This window comes from Thamnophis elegans, chromosome 16 (genome assembly GCF_009769535.1).
Source record: "Thamnophis elegans isolate rThaEle1 chromosome 16, rThaEle1.pri, whole genome shotgun sequence".
NCBI lineage: Eukaryota > Metazoa > Chordata > Lepidosauria > Squamata > Colubridae > Thamnophis > Thamnophis elegans.
The window spans coordinates 35,301,379-35,324,099 of NC_045556.1; the positions used below are offsets into that span (position 1 = coordinate 35,301,379).

General features: G+C 48.1%; 2 protein-coding genes and 1 long non-coding RNA gene across 4 annotated transcripts in view; 2 read left to right on the forward strand and 1 right to left on the reverse strand.

Moving 5' to 3' along the window:
* Window positions 1-2,519, reverse strand: part of MAPKAP1 (MAPK associated protein 1) — a 127,132-nt gene extending 124,613 nt beyond the window's left edge. For both annotated transcript variants that reach the window (XM_032233326.1, XM_032233325.1), the window contains exon 1: window positions 2,290-2,519. In XM_032233326.1, coding sequence (XP_032089217.1) covers window positions 2,290-2,292 — 3 coding nt within the window. In that variant the 5' untranslated portion in view covers window positions 2,293-2,519. The remainder of the gene's footprint in view (window positions 1-2,289) is intronic.
* A 5,297-nt stretch (window positions 2,520-7,816) lies between these two features.
* On the forward strand, window positions 7,817-9,441 carry LOC116519564. Its single transcript, XR_004256658.1, has 2 exons — window positions 7,817-7,954; window positions 8,750-9,441. It is a non-coding gene; the product is annotated as an uncharacterized LOC116519564 (long non-coding RNA).
* A 982-nt stretch (window positions 9,442-10,423) lies between these two features.
* PBX3 (PBX homeobox 3) lies at window positions 10,424-13,704 on the forward strand. The gene is made up of 3 exons (XM_032233234.1): window positions 10,424-10,716; window positions 12,808-12,881; window positions 13,691-13,704. The coding sequence occupies exons 1-3, from the start codon at window positions 10,520-10,522 to the stop codon at window positions 13,702-13,704; spliced, it is 285 nt and encodes a 94-aa protein (XP_032089125.1). The 5' UTR covers window positions 10,424-10,519.
* Window positions 13,705-22,721: the final 9,017 nt, after the last annotated feature.

The window sequence follows — 22,721 nt, forward strand, 5'->3', positions numbered from 1 at the left end:
TTATGGGTGATGGGATGGACTGAGAAGAGATTTGAATTAGCTAGGATGCTTCACCATCATTTTTTAAGAAAATATATTTAACTCCATTTCAAAGCCTCCTTAAGAACCCTTGGTGGATTGCAATTAATAACAGAAAAACGACTCAGACATAAAAAAGAAAAAGAAAAAAAGGATTCTAGACAACTAAAAGATGACTCACAACCAATAAAAATACCAAACCCCAATGAAAACTATTAGGGGTGACATGATAACAGTGTCCCAATATCTCTCTTTGGGGCTGCCTCAAAGAAGAGGGAGTCAAGCTATTCTCCAAAGCATCTGAAGGCAGGACGAGAAGCAATGGGTGGAAAGTAATCCAGGTGAGAAGCAACTTAGAATTGAGGAGAAATTTCCTGACAGTGAGAACAATTAATCAGTGGAACAGAAGTTGCCTCCAGAAGTTGTGAATGCTCCAACACTGGGAGTTATTAAGAAGAGACTGGACAGCTACTGGTCTGAAATGGTATAGGGTTTCCTGCCTAGGCTGGGGTTGGACTAGTCCTCCAAGGTCCCTTCCAACTCTGTTATTCTATATTTCAAAGTGGGGCTGGAGAGTCCCAAATTGAGGAAGGCTGAATCAGATCAATATCCTCTATTCCAAATAAGGAAAAAACAAGGAAGCATTTTAAGAAAAGCAGGTTTTTAACGACGCGTTTCCCCTACTTCCCGTCAATTTCACATCAATATTAGATCAATAGGCGACTCCAGTATCCCGGGTTTTGTCGCAGGATCATTTTTCTGCCACAATTCACACCCCCAAAGTGAACAGGACTCGAAACCAACCAGGCTCCAATTTAGGGAAGGGGAGGATTTGATTTTTTTTTTTTAAAAAAAAGAGATGCCACGGACTCTTTTTAAGTTTTGATAAAACGTATGCTTCTTGCATACAAATCTCCAACCCTGGGTAAAATAATGGGGTCGCCTTAGGGAAAGGTTTGAGAGACAGCAAAATGGGTTTGAGCAGTTGACATTTCTGGTACTGCAAATAAACAACAACAGCAACACATTAGCATATTGGCTCCTCCTCCTTTCACTTATTTTGCATCACAGTGGCCCAGGGAAGTCAACAACAAGGAACAGGGGAGGAAGAATGAACCCATTTTCTTGGGATGCGGAAAAAGAGGCAGGGGACAGGACTGTCCTAACCCTAACTCTAACCCTAACCCTCACCCTAACCCAATAAGCCATGGCAGAGACCCTCAGGGTCAAAGGGCAGCCTTGGGATGTCTGTGGAAAGGGTCAGGTTTTGGGAGTCAAAGTCCCTGTCTGGAATAAGGTGCTCCACCTTCCCTTCCATCCCTGCAAATAAAGGAGAGTCTAGGCCAGCTGCAACCCTTTTTGACAACCTGTGGACTTCAACTCCCAGAATTCCTGCAGTGACAAGGAGGGAGCAGGAATTCTGGGAGCTGAAGTCCAGAAATTGTCAAAAAGGGTTGCAGCTGGCCTGGGGGTTGAAATCAGCTGCCTCTTGGGACAGTATGGGAAAGGTAAAAAGTAAAGGGTCCCCTTGCACATATGTGCTAGTCGTTCCTGACTCTAGGGGGTGGTGTTCATCTCCGTTTCAAAGCCCAAGAGCCAGCGCTGTCGGAAGACATCTGCGTGATCATGTGGCCGGCATGACTCAACGCCCGAAGGCGCACGGAACGCTGTTCCCTTCCCACCAAAGGTGGTCCCTATTTTTCTCCTTGCATTTTTTAACGTGCTTTCGAACTGCTAGGTTGGCAGAAGCTGGGACAAGTCACGGGAGCTCCCTCCGTTACGTGGCGCCAGGGATTCGAACCGTCGACCTTTCTGATCGACGTCCAGCATCTTAGCCGCTGAGCCACCAGGTCCCTATACCAGCATGGGAAGAGGGGGAGACTCATGCAGGGGAGGGAATGGGGGTCGAGGGTTTATGATCCAAAAAGGGGAGGGGGGAAAGATTTGGGAAAGGGGGGAAAGAGAGAGACCCTCCCCATGCTTGCTATAGTTGGGATGGGTAGGAAAGGATGGCTACAACCAGCCCCCCCCTCCACACGACCAATGGGGTATGGAGACCCTCTGGTAGTTGTGGGGGATGGGTAGTTGTGGGGGATGGGTAGATGGGGGATGGGTAGATGGCTAAGTGGAGGATGGGTAGTGGTGGGGGATGGGTAGGTGGGGGGGAAATAGGGGCCCCTCTACACCCCTCCCCCCAAATCCCCTCCCCAAGTATCCCCCACTCCCCCAAAAGGGCGATCCATCCTCCTCCCTCCTCCCTGATCCACGCACCATGGGACCTGGAGTCCAGGAGGAGGAGGCGAGGCCCGATCTGGACTTACGGGCCGAGCGGGCGCCGCCGTCGTTACCGTCCCCGTGTCCCCCCCCTCAGGCGTGGGGCGTGTGTGCCGGCGTGGGGGGGGGGGTATCGCTTCACGGAGTCCCGGGCAACGCCGCCGGGTTCAGCCACGGACGCGACGACCCGGAAGTACTACTGCCGCCATTCGGAACTGGCCGGAAACTCGCGGGTGGGGGGGAGGAAAGAGTCTAGCAGAGGCCGCCGGCCGGGATGTGCGCGCGTGCGCATGCGCTTCGCGGAGGGCGGGGGTGAAAACAGAGGGGCAGCCATAAAGGCGCCGCCTGCGTTAGGAGAGGCGGCGGCGGCAGGAAAGGCCCGCCGGGTCCTAATGCTCTCCGTGTCTTTGGATTCAAACATATGTGTGTGTGTGTGTTGTGCAAGAAGTCATTTAGCACCTCGGGTGTAGGAATTTATTTTTCCACGCGGGCTTCACTCAGGTTCTCTGGTATAGATTATCAAGACGGATAAAAGCTACAGTACTATGACGAGCTGTTCACTTATGTATCTCCATCTATATACACACACACACACACACAATCAAATACCTAAACATTCACACACTTCGTACTTTCTGAGGTAGAAATTTCTGCTTCGCAGTGGGGTCTCCATGCCGGTTCTTTCCCAACAAGCCCGCTCTCTCCCCCCCCCCCCGCCCACTCTGAAGATATAAACTTCTATGCGCTGTGAAGTCTTCACTCAGGTCCTCGTATGCAGCCTAAATAGATAGGCATAGATATAAACCGCAGTACTTTGCATTGTGAAGTCTTAACTTAGGTCCGTCTCTCTCTCTCTCTTTCTCTCTCTCTCTCTCCACTAAAGATAAATTACTGTCCACCATGAAGTCTTCACTCAGGTCCTCATATGCTCATGAAGTAGGGATAGATATCAGCTAAAACTACTGTATGTTGTGAAGTCTTCACTCAGGTCCATTTACACACACACAATAACACATTAAAAACAAAAACACAGAGAGAAACAAAAGACAGCCATGTCTTTACCAAGATCTGAGGTATTTGCCTCTTACATTTAAATCTATAAATTATTTACTATTTAATTTTCCCTCAGTTCCTCATATGTAGAAGTTTTCTCTCATGTCCATCTCTCTCTCTCTCTCACACACACACACACACACACACCTCTTTCATCTCTCTCTCTTTTGCTCTCATCTCTTTCTCTCTCTCACACACACCTCTCTAGCTCCCTCTTTCATCTCTCTCTCTCTCATCTCTTTTTTCTCTGTCTCTCACACACCTCTCTTCTCTTTCTCTCTCATCTCTTTCTCTCTCTCACACTCACACACACACCTCTTCTCTCTTTCTCATCTCTTTCTCTCTCACTCACCTCTCTTCTCTTTCTCTCTCATCTTTCTCATCTCTTTCTCTCTCATCTCTTTCTCTTTCTCTCTCACACACACACCTCTCTCTTTCTCTCTCATCTCTCTCACACACCTCTTTCTCTCTCTCCCTCTCTCTCTCTTCCATCTCTCTCTTTCTCACACACACACACACACACCTTTCATCTCACTCTTTCATCTCTCTGTCACATCTCTCTCTCTCTCTCCCTTTTTCTCCCCTTCCCCCCTTATACGGAGAAAGTTCTCAGACTGAGGTCTTCACTCAGGTCCTCACTTCCAGATTTAAAAAGGTAGGCATAGCCATACGGCATAGTACTATATGCCCTGTGAAGTTTTAACTCAGGTCCACCCCTTTCTCCCCCTTGCCCTCCCTCACTCTCTCTCCTCCCTCTCCCTTCATAACCAAAACTACTACTTCATTTGAGAATCTGAAGGAGGAGGAGGAGAAAAGCTCCCTTGGAGCCTTTAAACAAAAACACCAATTGAAACTTCCTAATTTTTTGTCTAGGTTTTTAATGGCTAAGAATGGGGTTTTATTGGGCAGCCCCTCCGTGAATCGTCCCTGGGGTAAGGGGGAAAAAGCATAAGCAGCAAATAAAATAAACGCCTCCGCCCCTGCTCCCCCCACCCATTAATCCTCAAGGGTTGGGACTATCTCTATCCTCCTTGTAGCTGCTCTGCAGAGGCTTTAAGGACAACGCAGGAGGAAAGTTAACTCCAGAGTTTTTCTTCCAAGTAGCAAATCTTCCGGTTGCAAGCTGGTTACTTAATTTATTTTTAAAACTTGTTTGAAAGTTCAGGCTTGCCTCACCACTCCCTGGCAAACTTTCCCAGGTACCTCTCACCTGTATCTAGGTAAATGTTTTAGTGGTTGTGCAACTAACATCACCTTTTCTCCTCCTGCACTGCAAGTGTAGTAGCTAGTTTGGGTCTAGGCTAGGTTAAGGCATGAGGCTAGAAAGCAGGAGACTGGGAATTCTAGCCCTGCCTTTAGAGGAATCAAAACCAGCCTGGGTGACTTGGGGCCAGTTCCTCTCTCTCTCTCTCTGCCCATTCCACCCCTCAAAAGATTGCTGTTGTGGGACAGTGTTAACAATGAAAGCTAGTTGGATTCCATAGTTAAGCTACTACGTCTACAAATAAAAACCACGAATTCTCTAGCCCTGCCTTAGCCATGAAATTTGGCTGGGTGACTTTGGGCCAGTCACCACAACTTCCCATTAATTGTTCCCTCAGGAAATTTCTCTTTAATTCCAGATTGCTTCTCTCCTTGGTTAGTTTCCATCCATTGTTTCTTGTCCTGCCTTCTGGTGCTCTGGAGAATAGGTTGTCCCCCTCCTCTTTGTGGCAACCCCAGAGATATTGGAAGACTGCTATCCTGTCTCCCCTAGTCCCTCTATTCATTAAACTAGACCTATCCAGTTCCTCCAATCATTCTTCATATGCTTTAGTCTCCAGTCCCCTAATCATCCTTGTTGCTCTTCTCTGCACACTTTCTAGAGTCCCTACATCTTTTCTACATCGTGGCGACCAAAACTGGATAAACTATTCCAAGTGTGGCCTTCCCAAGGCCTTATAAGGTGGGATTAACCCTTCATGTGATCTTGATTCCATCCCTCTGTTGATGCAGCCTAGAACTGTGTTGGCTTTTTAGGCAGCTGCTGCACACGGCTGGCTCCTATTTAAATGGTTGTCCACTAGGACTCCAAGATCCCTCTCACAGTCACTACTATTGAGCAAGGTAACACCTATACTGTTCCTGTGCATTTCGTTTTTCTTGCCTAAATGTAGAATCTTTTCACCCTTGAATTTCATTTTGTTAGATTTCTCCTTTCTGGCAAGCAAAGTCAATGGGGAAGCAAGATTCACTTAACAACCGTGTTACTAACTTAACAACTGCAGTGAATTCACTTCACCACTGGGGCAAGAAAGCTCGTAAAATGGGGGCAAAACTCACTTAACAACTTGTCTTGCTCCCAGCAGACATTTTGGTCGTAAGGTGAGGACTATCTGCAACAGACTCAACCCTCCATCAAGTTCCGAAGACTTTACCTCCATTAGAAAGGTATTCTCTATGATAATGTAAACACCCACCTGTAACCTGTTTATTTATTTTTTAATGAATGGTATAATTGTTCAGAAACCTATCATTCCTTTCTACCACCCGGTGAGCTCTCTATGTGACAGAACTGCAATTCCCGACTTTAAACTGCATCTCGGTGATACCCAATTGGGAAAAGCTGTTCTAGGAACACAAAAGTTTGCGTGATGTGTTGTTGCTGCTTCTTGGCCAGCTGATGAATGAAGACCGAGAGGTAATGAAAGAATTGTTGCTCCCTATAATTCTGTTTGAAACAACCCCCCTCTCCCCCTTAATATTTTGTAACACGCGATGTCCAAGAATACTTAATGAAAGTGTGTCTCCAATTATATATGCAGCCCTGCAACCATTTGCGACCATAAATAAAAGGAAGCAGGAATAAATTCATAATTAAAAATGCATTAGGAATTACAAGCGTAATTTACTAATGCGCATTGGAATAAATTTCCAACCGTAATATTTTTAAATATGGCATTAATAAATAATGGTAAACAGAACGTTGAATATATATTTATTTATATATATTTCCATAAATAACTACAGTCCAACATGCCACATTGTTAAAAGAGTTGCCGGGATATAAATTTCATCTGGCAGAAGCAGGAATTTATTTATTTATTATTTATTTTAAAATACACAATGGCACATGAAGGAAGAAGCCATGCCAAGGATGGGCAAGTTGGATGGCAAAGTTGGCAGCTCCGAAATGGCCTTGTGCGTTGTTGGTTTTTGTCTTTGAATGCCTTAAATCCCAATTTAAAAAACGGGTCTAGCGCCAGAAGGGAATTAATTGCCTCTGAGTAGCCGCTCAAAGGACTCCCGATGAATGGGAGATGCAGGAGGGGATCCTGGGCAAGTTTTCAATTTAATAGTTTTAAAGATCAGCGTTCATTTCCAAGGCTTCTTCTGGGTGGGTTGAACCCCAAATCGGAGCGTTTCTTCGGAGCAGCAGGCAGCAAGCGGGGCGTCTCACGTGCCTTTTGCAGCACTTGGCATGGCTGCCAGGCAGGGGATGATGGGTTGGGTCCTCCTGGACGTCGAGGCGGCGTCCCCAAGTCCTGGGTTTGAATTCTGACGCCCTGTAACCATGCAAGCCGGGTCGTGCGGAAGGGGCATCCCTGGCAAAGGGCATCCCTGCCCTGGCAGCGATGCGAGAGCCTCCCCGACGAAGCCAAGCGGGGCCCGGCGGGTGGGCAAGGCGCCTGGGTTGCAAGCTGAGACGGGAGGCGGAGAGGCTGCCAAATTGCCAGGTTTCCCCCCGGGTGGAGCCTGGGCGGATGGAGGTCGTGGGAACGCAGCCAGGGCGGACGCGTGTTAAGGATGCCAGGAGGCCGGCTGCGCCTAGACACCGACCGTCGCTATGGCAACCGCGCCGCGCCGCCCTCCGCCTCCCCGCGTCACGTGTCCCGTTCGAACGCGCCAATGGCGAGCCACGCCGCGGAGTTGGGGCGGGGCCGGGCGAACGTCCTCTAAGGCTCCGCCTCCCTCCATCCTGGCCAGCCTCAGATTGGCGGGAAGCGGCTTTGTGACCTCCCTCGGACACCGCTGCCTGCCCCGCCGCCGATTCCTTCTGAGGGGGGAAACACGGGCGGGCTTTTTTTTTGCCTTTGTAACGAGGGCGCCTCTGCGCCCGTTAGGGTCGGGAGGGGAGAAAATGTCCGTCGGGCATAAATCGCCTCAAGGCCTAGTAGCGGGGAGAGCGTGCCCGGCCTGTCCTCCTTTTGGCCACATGATCCACATGGCTCCTCCCCCTCTCTCCCTTGGCAACAAGACAGCCTCTCGGAAAAAAAAGCAACCAAGCCACGCCCTCGAGAGGGCGGGGCTGAAAGGGTGACGCGCGGGGCCTAGTGGGAGGAGCCAGCCACAAAGCAGGCGGGGTTGTAGGGCGAGAGAGAGAGGAGGGGGTGGAGCCAACAGAGGGCGTGGCCCGCTCCGAAGGGCGGGGCAGGGGGAGAAAATCGTCCTTACAGGTAGGAAGGGCAGGCGGGTAGGCGTGGCCTGAGGGCGTGGTGGGGCGTGGTCCCGTATAAAAAGGCCGGCTTCCGTGGAAGCCGGGCCATATAAGCCTGTGGCGGGAGGAGCGATGTGGCAGCTTGGCGGCTCCTCTTGGGAGACGGGGCGGAGTTCCTGGTTGGGGGTACAGGTAAGGGGCGGGGCTTAGGTGGACCAGGTGTGTGTGGGGGGGGAGGGGCAACTTTTTTTAACCGGGCGAGGCTTCCTCCTTACTCAGGGGAGCCGGGGCAAAAGCAGCCCCCACCTGCCCGGGTAGGTGGCTCAGTGGCTAAGATCAGAAAGGTCGGGGATTCGAGTCCCTAGTCTAGGCTCTCCTGCCTGAGCATGGGGTTGGACTAAATGACCTCGAAGGCTCCCTTCCAACGTAACTGTTTAGTGGGGGGAAAACAAGGGGCGAGGAGAGGAAGGGGCTTGGTAGCCATCCTTTGGCTGCGATCAGACCCGGTTCCCCCCGGGGGGCGTGGCGTGGTCAGGGGTGGGCGGGGCTCCGGAAAGGGGCGGGGCTCCCCATCCCCTCCGGTGGTTCTCCTGGCCGCCGCTTTGCCTCCTTCGCCGGGCGACACGTCGGCAAGGCTGAGTGAACGGCATTGGCAGCCTGTCAATCGCTCACAACGGCGATCAAACAACACAAAACACGCACGCACGCACGCACCCACACACACACACAGCGGCCGGACCCATCCATTCCAGCCGGCTGCTCTTTTTTTTCCCTTTCTTTTTTAAGGGGAAGCTTGTAATTATTATTTGTATTATTTTTCTTCCCCCACCTTTTTTTCTCTTCCCCCATTCCCCCCCTTTCCCTCTCTTTCCTCTTCCTCTCTTCCCTCTCCTCCTTCCTTCTTTTTTCTTTCTCTTCCTTTTTTTCTTCCTTTTTTTTCTTTTCTTTTTCTTTCTTTTGTTTCCTTTCTCTCGCCTTGTTCCAAAGTTCAAACTTTTCCTCCTGCCCGCCTTCTCTTTCTCTCAGCCTTTGACCCCGCCGGGACCGAGACTCCGGGATCGCTGGTGATGCTTTGGCCGCTTCTTCTCCTCCTCCTCCTCCTCTCTGCCCGAAGGACGACTCTTCTTCCCCCTGCTCTCCTCCCTCCTTCCCTGGGGGAGAAGGCGACTCCTCTCCGCTTGTAAATGCGGCCCATCTTGAGAGCCGGGGATGCCCGCTCAGATACCCGCTGCTGCTCGGTTTTTGGTCCCCAAAGGAGAAGAGAAAACCCTGGACCAGGCTCGGCGTCGTAACTTTCCCAGGATTTGAAAAACCTTTTCCTTCTTTTTTTTTTTTAAGGGAGGGGGTCTCGCTTTTGGGGGGCCGCCCCCTCCTCCCCCCTCTGCCTTCCTCCTTTGTTTCCAAGGGGGAAAAAAGGGAAAGAAAGAAAGAAATCGGAGGAAGGGAGGAGAAAAAGAAGAGAGGGAGGAAAAAGAGAGACACTCGCACCGACATCCAGAGAAGGGCTTCTTGCTTCTTGAAGAGGGGATCCTTGCGAGCCTTCCCCCTCCGCTCCCACCGCTTCTGCCTTCCGAAGAAGGGGAGGGGAGGAAAGAAAAGCCCCCAGCTCAGAAACGACGCGCCCCCAGCCCGAGAGCCGCTCCGCCGGCCGAGGAAGAAGAAGGAAGAAGGAGGAGGAGGAGAAAAAAAACCGTGCGACTTTAAAACAAAAAAAAAGCAACAAGCCAAGGAGGACCCCCCCCCTCTTCTCTCTCTCTCTCCGCCAGCCCCCCACCCACCCACCCCGCACTACTCCCCGCGGCTGCTTCTGCAGAGGCTCGGCACCCCCCCGATCGCCGCTGGAGCTTTTGGGAACTTAAAAAAAGAGAAGAGGGCGAGTGATCGAGCCAAGGGGCGAAAAGGCGAGAGAGAGAGAGCGCCAGGGATCCGCCGCCAGCCGGAGCGATGTCAGGCTCGGGGATTTAGCTTTTCGGCGCGCTCTCTTTCATTCCCTCCCCCGCGGTTTTTCTTTTCTTTTTGTTTTGTTTCTTCCGTCCTTCTTTCTCCCCCCCCCCCCCTCCACCCCCAGCGGCAGCGGGAACTGCGCCTGGCTTTGCGGGGGCTGAGATTTACTTTCACCTGCGTTGCTTTGCCCGCTTGCCAGCCAAGGAACTGCTTTTTTTTGCTTGCATCTCTCCCCCCCCCACAAAAAGCCCTCGCTTCTCCAGCTCTCTCTCCCTTCCTTCCTTTCTCCCTTTTCTTCTCCCCTTCCTTCCTTTCTCCCCTTGTTTTCCTTCCTCTCCCCTCCTTTCTCTTCCTTCCTTCCTCCCCTTCTTCTCCTTCCTTCCTCTTCCTTTCTTCCTCTTCCTTCCTTCCCCTTCTTTTCCTTCCTTCCTCTTTCCTTCTTCTTCCTTCTTTCCTTCCTTTCTCCCTTCTTCCTTTCTCTCCTTCCTTCTTCCTCTCCTTTCTTCCTCTTCCTTCCTTTCTCCCCTTCTTTTCCTTCCTTCCTCTTTCCTTTCTTCTTTCTCTTTCCTTCCTTTCTCTTTCCTTTCTCCCCTTCTTCCTTTCTCTTCTTCCTTTCTTCCTCTTCCTTCCTTTCTCCCCTTCTTTTCCTTCCTTCCTCTTTCCTTTCTTCTTTCTCTTTCCTTCCTTTCTCTTTCCTCCCTCCCTCCCCTTCTTCTCCTTCCTTTTCTTCCTTCCTTCCTTCCTTCCTCCTTCCCTCCCTCCATCACCTCCCCTTCCTTCCCCCAAAGTGCGGATCGCTCGCCACCGGGCAGCATGGACGAGCAGACGCGGATGCTGCAGACGCTGGCCGGCGTGAACCTGGCCAGCCACGCGGTGCAAGGGGGCATGGCTCTGCCACCTCCCCACGGGCACGAGGGCGCCGACGGCGACGGCCGCAAGCAAGACATTGGCGACATCCTGCACCAAATCATGACCATCACCGACCAGAGCCTGGACGAGGCGCAAGCAAAGTTGGTCCTTTTTTTGAACCAGCCAGGGGTTTGAGGGTGCGGGGATTGGGAGGGGTGTGTGTGCGTGATTGTCTGGGGCGTTGTGTTTTGTGTGTGCAGACAGACAGACAGACAGACACACTGTTGATCCGCTAAGCTATTTATTTATTTGCTCTGCTGGCTTGCTTGTTGTTTGCCTGCCCCCTGGAAATGTCCTGCTGGGATTTAAAGCTGCTTCTCTTAAAGGCAGCCCGGAGAAGCCAGAGGGGAGAAGATGGAATATCTTCTAACTAACATCCCCAGCACCCCCACCTCCCCGAGTGAACCAAAGAAACCCCAGATTAGCATCCCCTCCAGAGTGCCAGTTGTTATGTTGCTGTGTTGAAGTGGTGTGTGTGTGTGTGTATTTAGGATTGATCCCCTTCCCAAATCCATAATCCCCAAGCAGAGCTTCCTTCCTTCTCTTTCCATCCCTTTCCATTCTATCTCCCTTCCTTCCCTCCCCCATCTCCTTCCTTTCTTTCTCTTCCATCTCCTTCCTTTACTTTCCTATTTCCTTCCTACCGACCTTCCTTCCTATCTCCCTTCCTTCCCTTTCCTATCTCCTTCCCTCCCTTCCCTTTCCTATCTCCTTCCTTCCCTTCCTATCTCTCTCTCCTTCCTTCCTTCCCATCTCCTTCCTTCCTTTCTTATCTCCCTCCCTTCCTTTCCTATCTCCTTCCTTCCTCTCATTTCCCTTCTCCTTCCTTCCTTCCTTCCTTCTTTCCTTCCTTCTTTCCTTTCCATTCCTATCTTTCTCCTTTCTTCCTATCTCCTTCTTTCCTTCCCATTCCTTTCTCCTTCCTTCCTTCCTTCCTTCCAAATAACCCAACCTGTGGTCTTGAAAGATGGGGAATAACCCCCCCCCCACCTTCTGCATCTTCTAGTTAGACATACCAAGGAAGGCCGAGGGATAAACAGCCTGGGGCCCCTAAACAGCAGTCCAATCCTTGGATTGTTGAAGGAGTTGCATCTCCCCGCTTTAAAAAAAAAAGAAAAAGCAAAAAAGTGGACACTCTCTAAAGTAAACATCGCAACCTAGCCCCAAATATCAAGCAAAAAAAAAAAAAAAACAAGCAAAGGGGGGGGGGATTGACAGCAACTCCAAAGTTTGTCCAAAGATTGGGGTGAGATTCTGTCTGTCTGTTTGTTGAAATGATCTCAGAATGTGTTTATTAGTTTATGGACGGAGTGCCTGGAGTTGAGTTATAAGCATGGCTGCTCAGAGCTCTTTCAAAGAGGTGGGGGAGGCGAGGAGAGGAAAAAAAATTAAGCCTGCTGGCCTCCCTCCCTCCCTCCCTCTGGGTCCTGGGCCTCCCCCAAACTCGTGTGTTTTCTTTAGAAAACTGGGAGGCTGGGAGAGGAGGCCCGTCTGGCTGGGTTCTTGCTATTCTCAAAAAAAACCTGTCCCAGTCACTTCGGCCTCTGCTCTTCCACTTCTCTCCTTCCCAGAGGGGCTTTATTTATTTTTTGGTGCTCTAAGTAAACATTGGCCTGCCGAGGAACTTGAGAGAGGAGTGCGGGGCAGTTGCATTTAATTAATTAATTTATTTAGAAACCCTTTTCACCAGGCTGCCCCGCCGAAGAAGAAGCCCGGCGTTGAACTCTAGAAGTTCCTTCCCTTCCCATAAATCACAATTGCCGATGAAGAGTTGGCTTGACAAGCTGTGATTTATTTTTCCCCAAGAAAGGGCCGGGGTGGGGGGATATTTTCCAGGAGTGGCTTTGGATTTGGGGATTGGTGATGGGGGGAGAGCTGAGAGACACCCCCCTCCCCACCAACTCTAGGTAGTCGTTCCTAGCGGCCTCTCCCCGTGTCCCTCACCTTTTCTGCTTTCTTCTTTGAACTTCTCCCACCACGGAGCTCTCTTTCAAGTGCCTCTTTTTAAGGCAGAAAGGGCCCCCCCCGCTTGTACTTAAAAAGACACACACACACACACCCTGTGCCCCAAAGTCTTAGGACAAGAAAGGGTGGCCTCTTCACTCCTCCACTTGGGCTAATGCCTCTTTCCTCCGCTTTATCCTGGGTGCTTATTTCCCCTTCCTTTTCTCTCTCTCTCTCTCTCTTTGCAGAAAGCACGCTCTCAATTGCCATAGGATGAAACCCGCTTTGTTCAGTGTCCTGTGTGAGATCAAAGAGAAAACAGGTAGGAAGAGCAACCCGGCTTTTTTTTTTGTGGGGGGGGGGGAAACAAACAAAAACAAAAAGCAAAAATAAAAAGCAAAAAAAAAAACAACCTAGGCCCCTCGGCTGCTCTGGTACCCTCATTCTGCCTCCCCCCTCTCCCTTCCCTTCCCTGGATAAACAGGGCCAGTGACTTTCTCCCCTCCCCGCCTCATCCCTGGGAAAAGCTGTGCTTCTAGCCGCAGCCATCTTTGATTTGGTGATCTTTTAGGTCCCCGAGACATCCTTGCGAATTCGTTCGGTTTTGCTGGCTTTCTTTTCACGCCCGGTTTTTTGTCTGGGAACCTGTTTGCGAAATGCAGTGAAAAATGGAAGTGTGTGTCATCGTCTCCTCCCTCCTGTGTTTCTATCAAAGCACCACGGATTCAGCTGACTTCCTTTTTTCCTCCCGTCTTCCTTAACCTCCCTTTCTCCTTCTGATGGAGTAACAGGGGAGCCAATTACAATTACAGAGGGTGGCTGAGCTAGGAATTCGCCGGATCCCCTCTGGTGTTTTAATTTGTTGTGCTTGCCGGGGTGAGAAGATCCTCGCTGCAAAAAGCACCTCTTGCCCCCCCCCCCCCAATTTCTCGGCTGCTTCAGATTTTTATTTTATTTTCTAGGGGGGGGGAAACTCCTGGTTCTTTCCAAAATGCTTTTAGAGGCTGCACGAATCAACTCCCAATTTATTTATTTTTTTACAAAGGGGTGAATCAAAATAACGATTTCATCACCCTGTCTGGGGGGGAGCTTTCAATCCGGCGGTTTTGATCTCTCTCTCTCCCCCAATAGGGAATGGGGGGTAAAAAGATTCTTGTCTGAAAATCTAAGGTTGATAAAGCGGAGGCCAAGAAACCAAGATTTTATTTGCAGGCCAATTTAAGAGTTGAAAAAAAAGGTTTTCATAGCAGGAGCTGTCTGCCGTAAACTTTGTTTTGAAGCCATATTTTCATCCTTCCGACTGCCGAGTCTTGGACTCTTAACAGTTATAAGTTGTTCCTTCTAAGGGGCGAAGTAGCCACACTACTGCGGGGACCTCTGTGTTATTTGCGTATTTAAAAAAAAATTCTATTAACTTCTCGGAGGGTGTAACTCCAGGTTTGTTTGGCGTTGTCTCGGTCGGCGTGACGAAAGTCGGTGCATTCATGCATGTGTGAAATGTTAAGGGAAGAGGAGAAAGCAAAGAGCAGAATGCCTAACATTTAAGTCTTTAGGGAAAACCCACTGAGCAGAAAAAATACTGGGCCGGTGTTGATTTTTTTGCTGGAGCGTCTATGCGGGGAACGCTTGCCAAAGCCTATATTAATTTTTCTGCGAGTTTTACCTGTTGTGTTTTCTCTTTAAATCAAACCCCGGAGAAGTGATAAACTGTTTTCTAATACAGTGCATTATGTGCTGATAATGGAGCTTTTGTCATCTTTGTATATTACCTTGTGCCTCGAGTTAGCATTGTGGTGTGCTGGGGGGGAGATAGAGGTAGGTAGGTAGGTAGGTAGGTAGGTAGGTAGGTAGGTAGGTAGGTAGGTAGTAGGTAGTAGATAGATAGATAGATAGATAGATAGATAGATAGATAGATAGATAGATAGATAGATAGATGAGGCAAGTGGAAAGAAAAGGTGGAGATTGATCTAAAGGGATCCTGGTTGGAATTGAAACCGAGCCAGTGAAAAATCCTGTGACGTCCCCGTTTATGTTTCAACTGGTGCTAAAGGAATCCATCCTCTCTCCTAATTCCAGTCTCTGCCCTGGCAATATATTTACTGCCAGTAATGCCAGCTGATCCTTTCCAAGCCGAACGTGGGGAATTGCACGCTGGTGTTTCCAAGCCCACCTTACAAATTTTTGGAGCTGGGGAAATGAAAAGGTTGGGGTATTTTAGACCCTGGTATGTTTACCCTCCTTTTTCTATTCGACTCCCTTCTCTCATTTTGCTTGTTCCTTTTTTTTTTTTTTTTTGGCTCTGAGTCATTTACACCAGAAACATTCCGTCTAACTCGGCCCCCTCTCGCCGAATATCTCCTTTGCCAGTGGTTTAAAACTCGGCTGGGTGGAAAGGAAGCGTCTGGAGCTGGCGATGCCAACCGAGAGATACGTTGGCGCTTTTTAAGCAGCAAAGGGGGAAAACTTCCCAGAAAGGGGCTTGAGCAATTTCAGAAAGTTTGGGAATGTGAGTATTGATATCCTTAAGGGGATGGTGGGGGAAAATGAAAGCCTCGTCTCACCTCTGTGGAATATTGACAGGTTGACAGGTTTATTTGAGTGGGTGGCCCTCGTCAAGGATGAAGCACTCTTTAGTTAGAAAGTTGTTATTTTTTGCATGCTTGGTATTGCATGAGATTATTCTTCTTTTCTCTCCTTCCTTCTGCATGAGTAAGAGAAATCTCCCTTTTTGCTTTCCCTTGCTCAGGTTTTAAACTTCCTTCCCTTTTTCTTTCCTTCCTTCCTTTCTTCCTTCCTATATTCTCCATATTTCCTCCCTCCCTTTCTCCCCCTTCCTTCTTTCCTTCTTTTCTTCCATCCTTCCCGCCCTCCCTCCTTTTCTCCTTCCTTCCTTCCCTCCCTCCTTTTCTCCTTCCTTTCCCTCTCTCCCTCCCTTCCTATATTCTCATATTTCCTCCCTCCCTTTCTCTCCCTTCTTTCCTTTCCTCCTTTTCTCTTTTCTTCCTTCCTTCTCCATATTTCCTCCCTCCCTTTCTCCTTCCTTCCTTCCTTCCTTCCTTTTCCCTTCTTTCCTTCCTTCCTAAATTCTCCATATTTCCTCCTCCCTTTCTCTCCTTCCCTCCTTCCTTCCTTCCTTCTTTCCTTCCTTCCTTCCTTCCTATATTCTCCATAGTTCCTCCCTCCCTTTCTCCCCCTTCTTTCTTTCTTTCCTTCCTTCCTTCCTTCCCTCCCTCCTTTTCTCCTTCCTTCCCTCCCTCCTTTTCTCCTTCCTTCCTTTTCCCTCCCTCCCTTCCTATATTCTCCATATCTCCTCCCTCCCTTTCTCTTCCTTCTTTCCTTCCCTCCTTTTCTCTTTCCTTCCTTCACTCTCCATATTTCTTCCCTCCCTTTCTCCTTCCTTCCTTCCTTTTCCCTTTTTTCCTTCCTTCCTAAATTCTCCATATTTCCTCCCTCCCTTTCCTTCTTTCCTTCCTTCCTTCCTTCCTTCCTTCCTTCCTTCCTTCCTTCTCTCTCTCACTCTCTTTATTTCTCAGTTGAACCTAGTCATTACTGTCTATTGCATCCTATGCAATCACCTTCCTCTTCCCCCTGCCCCCACCCCCCAAGAAGAAAAAAATAGTTTTTGAGATTATTGATAAAATAACAGGAGACTGCTTTTAACTGCATGCAAAAGCAAGACGGAGTGTAAATGTTGGAAATATGAGGGGCGGCAAACTAATTGGCACCTGTAAGAGTAATTTTAGATTTATTTATTTAGACACAGGTGGATCTGACATGGCGGGTCGCCTTGAGTTGAAAAACATGCTGTTTAATTTGGGAATCCTTAGGAGTTCTACGGAGCCCATATTTTCTAGACTCTCCCAAAAATACAATATTTTGTAAATGGAGGATTTGTCTGTTCAAGAACTCTTTGAGTTAAGCGGAGAGGTTCCCTTCGTTGGAAGCTCCAGAATTTTAATTTGCACCCTTGACTCTGTTCATAACAATGTGGGGTTTTTTTTTGGTAAAGTTTCTAAGCCCTACCTTTATAAAGGTGTTTATTTCCCCCCACCACCCAAATATTGGAAGCTTAGCAGGGAAGGGAAGATCTGTTCTGTCCTGCGAATTAGCACCTTGGTTCCAAATGACATCTGTTGAGAAGAAAAAGTTTATTCTACAACAACAATAATAATAATTTTATAAGATACACCAACAAATTGCAGCTTCCTGCAATAACACCAGAGGAACTGCAAAAAACTGCGCTATTTGGAACATCATACATCTTAAGAAGGTACTTGGTTGATGCCTAGGACGCTGGCAGCAACCCATATCAACCGTTCGCACCAGTCAATGGTATTTGTGAAGCATTTTTGGATGTTCACTTGACTTGAGTTTCATGTTCCATGAATAAAGTATATAATAATAATAATAATAATAATAGGTTTGGGCTGTTATAGTGCTGGAATTTTTCCGATTAGGATATTCTCTTCTAAGTGGCTCTCCTTTGCGCGTTGCTGGATGGTGGTGGTGTCTTTTTCCGCGTGCCTCCTTTGGCTTCCATTCCTCCTCTTTAAGGACTTTCCCCTGTTCTTCATTCCATCTCTTCCCTCGGCTGAAATGGCACGCGCTTATAACAGACCGAAAAGCATTTGTGTGTTTCACGAACGCTCTTCGCAAAATCCAGCAGGAAGCTTGCCCGCTCGGCCGCTGAAGTTTCTTTTTCATTTTTGCACGAGTTTGGTGTGTGCCTCTGAACACACCAGCTTGAGCTGGAAGCTGGGCATTGTCTCCTTTAAGCACCTCTGAGATGACAGCTGCCAACAAAAAAAAAAAAAAGACACAACCCGCTAATTGAAAGCTAGCGCAAGTCTAAATGGCTTTAATTCACTGGAAAGTCCTAATAATATACATAATGCCTTGCTAGAGTTGTGTAGCCTTTGTGAGACTTTAGAAGCTGGGGATTGGCTTGGAAGGATTGTAAAAATTAATGAACTTCAGAGGAGGAGGAGAAGCAGGGAGAAAGGCGCCTGGAATTGCAGTCTATTTCTAGGTGTTTTTTTTTTTAAAATCAATTTTTGTTCTGGGAAAATTGAGGGTTTTTTTTTGTTTCGCTTCCCGAAGTTGTGGGTGTTCCTGGAAGTTTTTAAGAAGATACTGCACAGCTCCTTGTCTGAAATGATATATAGATTCTCCTGCTTGATCAGGGGGTTGGACTAGAAGACCTCCGAGGCCCCTTCTCCACTCGGCTTGTTGGGAATTCATGTCCAGATGTAGAAGGGGGGGGGAAACCCCACTGTCATGTTCCTCTTCTGCATTCAGACTGTTTTCTTGGGCTGAAAAAAACGAAGGACGGAATTAAACTACTTTGCAGGGTCTTCCATAGGTAGTAACCCTCAACTTATTCCTAACCTTCTTCTCGCCATTCGGCTCACTCTTGAAGCGCCAGGCTTAAATCCTTCTTCTCCAACCCTTCATTGGGCCAGTTTCCATGACCCCTCTGGTATTGGCCAGACACAGCCAAGCCTTAATTGTTCCTTCTCTGCAGAGGACGGGGGGGGGGGGGGGAGACTAAATCACCCCCCCCTCCCCAAGGAAATCTTTGCTGGCGATTCCTCCGAGAGAAGAAACGGACTGCATGGGAAGTTTTCCTCTTTTTTCTCTCTCTCTCTCTTTCTCTCTCTCTACGCCCGCCGACTAAGGCCGACACCAGTGTTGGCAAACGAGGCTCTTTTTGGCAGTAAAAATAAAACAACCGAAAGAGACGAGCTTTTTGGAAGGTTGCCTGTTTTTAAAACAAAAACCGATGGTTGGAACGCTCTGTTTAAAAGTAAATAGACTGTGACATATTGTGCAGCTGGTTTTAAAGAGGCTTTTTTTTCCCCGTGTCCGTCTGTATGTTCTGAATAGTCATCATTCTGGCTCGCTGGTGTCTCTGTGTGTGTGTGTTAGGTTTCAAGAACGGAGCAAAATTGGGTGCTTTTGAAATACCCCCAAGTCTTATGATTCTTTTCCCCCTAAAAAAAATCCTCGCAGAGAGAGAAATTATTCAGTCTGAATTTAGGAATAGACTCCCGAGGTCTCTCTCTCTCTCTCCCTGATGAGGAAGGAAGGGGGGGAAACATGTAAACATTTGCTCTTTCCAATTGTTGATTCCTTTTCTCAAAAGGTCTAAAGACTTATTTTGAAAATGTTTGAAGGGGTTTCTTGGTTGAATTTGTGCCTCGCAAGCCCCCCATCAGCTACTGACCTCAGGGTTGCACAACACCGTTGCGAATCTGGTGTAAACGTGCCGTCCTGGTGTGTTGGTTGTGTGTGCGCGGTACACAAAAGGGTTCTTCTGCAGCTCACCTTCCTCTTGTGTGGCTCCTTCTTGATGGCCAAAGATCTGACCGTTGTGTGGCCAGAGTCCCTCGCTTGTGTCGCAGATACGAAACGAACATGCGTTTGATTATCCCTCCTCGCCATCAACCTAGCTTGTCAACTCCTGGTCTCTTCTTCCCTCTTCTGCTTTTTTTCTACTATTATTATTATTATTTAAAAGAAAGAGGGGCTTCATTCGCAGCTCGGCTTGAGAATCAGCCTCGCATATTTTAAAATATATTAAAGCGGGGCGACAGGCCGTCCTTGGGTCTATTTATGCGCTGCTGAGTTCTAGCGCCAGCCTTCTTTCGCATCTAATCAGGAATGAATTAAAAGTCGGTGTTGGGGAGATATCTGAGTTGCTGTGCTGTAGATTTTATTTATTTTTTTTAAAATCAGATTTGTCAATTTTTGACCACCTCCGTTACATGGTCTCATCTCTAGTTTTAACCGCGTCGGGAGTCGGTTGGGAGGGAAGCATTTGCCGATGTTGTGTTGGTGTGTGCGGTTTTTTGTTGTGTTTTCTTTGCAAAAGACAAAATTAGTTCGGGATGCAAACTTTGTGACTTCCGAAAGGACTTTGCGTGATGACTTTTTCCTCCTCGTGCATTGTTTATCTCTACATAGTTAGTTTGGTTCTGGAGCCTGGGCAAATCTGAATGTTTGGGAAGAAACCAGAGACGATGTGAATACGGGCCTTCGTAGCTCCTCCTGTTTCCCTCCCTTGTGGATCGGGCTAGGAAATGAGGTTGTCTCTGTGCATTGATGGCGGAAGATGAATATGTGAGTGTGGGTCTTCTCTTTCGCCCCTCCACCCTCAGCTCCTCCAGCAGACACTTTGAATGGCGTTCACTGCTCAGGATAGCAATAGACTTATATACCGCTTTTCAGTGCTTTCACAGCCCTCTCTAAGCGCTTTACACAGTCAGCCTCTTGCCCCCACCCCTAACAATCTGGGTCCTCATTTTACCCATCTTGGAAGGATGGAAGGCTGAGTCAAGCTTGAGCCTGGTGAGATTTGAACTGGCAAACTGCATGATACTGGCCCGCGACAGGCTAAAACTTGCTCGGTGCTCTCTTTAAAACCTTGCCATGCTGATCTTTTGTCCCGTTTCTGGTTTCCTCTGATTGGCCCTTTGTATCAGTGGTGGGATTCAATCTTTTTTACTATTGGTTCTGTGGGCGTGGCTTGGTGGGCATGGCAGAGGAAGGAAAATCCCCATTCCCTCCTCCTTCCAGGGAAAGGATACTGTAAAATTCCATTCCCTCCTCACTCCAGGGGAAGGATTACTATAAATTCCCATTCCCTCCCCATTCCAGGGGAAGGATACTGTAAACTTCCCATTTACTCCTCACTCCAGGGGAAGGATACTGCAAAATCTCCATTCCCTCCTCACACCAAGGGAAAGATACTGCAAAATCTTCATTCCCTCCTCACACCAAGGGAAGGATACTGCAAAATCTCAATTCCGATGAGACAAATAATGGATGGGGACGGGACCAGTCAGAGGTGGTATTTACTGGTTCTCCGAACTACTCATCAGTTCTCCTACCAGTTTCCCAGAACTGGTCAGAACCTGCTGAATTTCACCCCTGCTTTGTATCCCTCAGACAGCAGAGAAAAAGTGAAACTGGATGTGCGAATCAGAACAGATGCTTGGGGAGACTCACAAAGGGCCTTTCTTAGAAATAACTAGCTTGGCCAAAGGATCCGTCTCTGAAAATTTCATCTTTCAGTGGGGGGGGGTGTATTGGGGGTGTCAGGAACATCAAGGAGCCAGGCTGTAGCCGACCTCTAAGCTGGTTTTTAAAGACTTTGTTTATTTATTTATTTGTATCCTGCATTTATTATTTATTATCCGTTGTCAATTTTTATCCGCTTCTAACAAATGTGGGTGGTTCTTCTTTCATACTGTCGATCTTCATCCAGCAGTGGTTGCGCCCTCTGAGCCGCAGAGAGGGGCAGGGTCTTTTGTGTGTGTGTGTGTGTGTGTGTGTGTTGTGTCTACTGGATTCCTGGGCTTTAGGATCAGTGTTGACTCCTGCAGTACTTATTCTACGCATGCCGGTTTTACAGTTCACGCATAACCTACCCAGTCCTTGTTAACATCTACCCGCCATCTTGTACCAATCTTGGCTTACCAGGCATAGAGCTACCTATGTTTAATGCAGAGCAGGGATATGACTCCTATAGGTTAGTTTGGGATGACTTTGGAGTAGTTGGGTATGTTCCTTTCCCATCCGTTGCCAACTTTTGTCCGCTTCTAACCAATGTGGGCGGTCCTTCTTTCATACTGTCAATCTTCATCCAGCAGGTGGTTGCGCCCTCTGAGCCGCAGGAGAGGGGCAGGGTTCTTTCGTGTGTGTGTGTGTGTGTGTGTGTGTGTGTGTGTTTGAGAGAGGGGGGGAAATGAGAAAAGAGATAGGGAGGGAAAAATGAAAAGAAGGAGGGAGGGAGGGAGAAAGAAAATAAGAAAGAGATAGGGAGGGAGAAAATGAGAAAGCGGGAGGGAGAAAGAGAAAATAGGAGAGATAGGGAGGGAGAAAGAATGAGAAGAGGGAGGGAGAAAGAAAATAGAGAAAGAGGGAGGGAGAAAGAATGAGAAAGAGGGAGGGAGAAAGATAAAATAGAGAGGAGGGAGAAAGGATGAGAAAGAGGGAGGGAGAAAGAATGAGAAAGAGGGAGGAGAAAAAAAATAAGACAGAGATAGGGAGGGAGAAAGAGAATGAGAAAGAGGGAGGGAGGGAGAAAGAAATAAGAGAGGGATAGGGAAGGAGAAAAAATGAAAAAGAGAGATCGAAAGGAGGGAGAAAGAAACAATGAAAAAGAGAGAGAGAGAGCGCATCATATAAGAGTGTTAAATAGATTCCTCCCCCCTTTGTTTGGTTTATTTGACTTTATTTTTTAATTTTGAGAAAACACCGCCGTTTCGATTCTGAGCCCTGTGGCCCCGCAGAAAACTCTTCTGCCGATGTGTTTTTGTTTTTTTTTTTGTTCGTATGTTTGTTCTTTGTTCTTTATGTTTTTTTTTCCTCTCCCCCTTTTCTCCCAAATTAAGATTCTGCACGGGCCTTTACAGATGCTGCTAACTTTGGGCAATTATCATTTTGTTTGGTGAAAAGTAGTAAAACAGTGTGCGGTAAAGAGTGTTTAGAGGGAGAAGGGATAGATAAATGGGGCAGTTTTGCAATGCAAAATGGGTTTGCTGTGTGTGTTGTGTAATGTATGTATGTATATATATGTATGTACGTATTTATATTGGGAGGGGTGTGGGAGAAAGATTTCTTGGCTGTTGCTGAACTGTTATTGTGAAGCTTAGAACAGATTTCTCTCCCCCCCATCGCCTAATGCCCTAGAAGTATAATTTCACTTTGATATGCTAATTAGAGGGCATTATGCAAGAAATGAGATTAAGTGGCAGCAGGAAACCATTTCCCTGTCACTAAATTGAGAGTGTTACCATCAGGAGGAGCTTTGTATATATCTGCATTTTCTCTCCCTCTCTCTCTCTCTCTCTCTCGTCCTTCCCCCCCCTATCCCAGTTTTTCTTGGTTTGCATATAATAAAATTGATTGAAGGGTCTAGAGAAGCTTCTGGAACATCGTGCGGCTACCTTCTCCTTTCTTTTTCCTCGCCTTTGCCTTGTTATGATTATTTAACCTTCAAGTTAAGGAGACTTTCCCTGAATATTATTGATCTAATGGGAAACGAACCTTTGTGTTCGCCTGGCTGCAGCAGACAGAGAGAAAAGAGAGACGCTGTCCTGCATGTTTCCCCCCCCCCAACCTCCCCCCCCCCCGTTCTTTTCACCCCAGGGCTGGA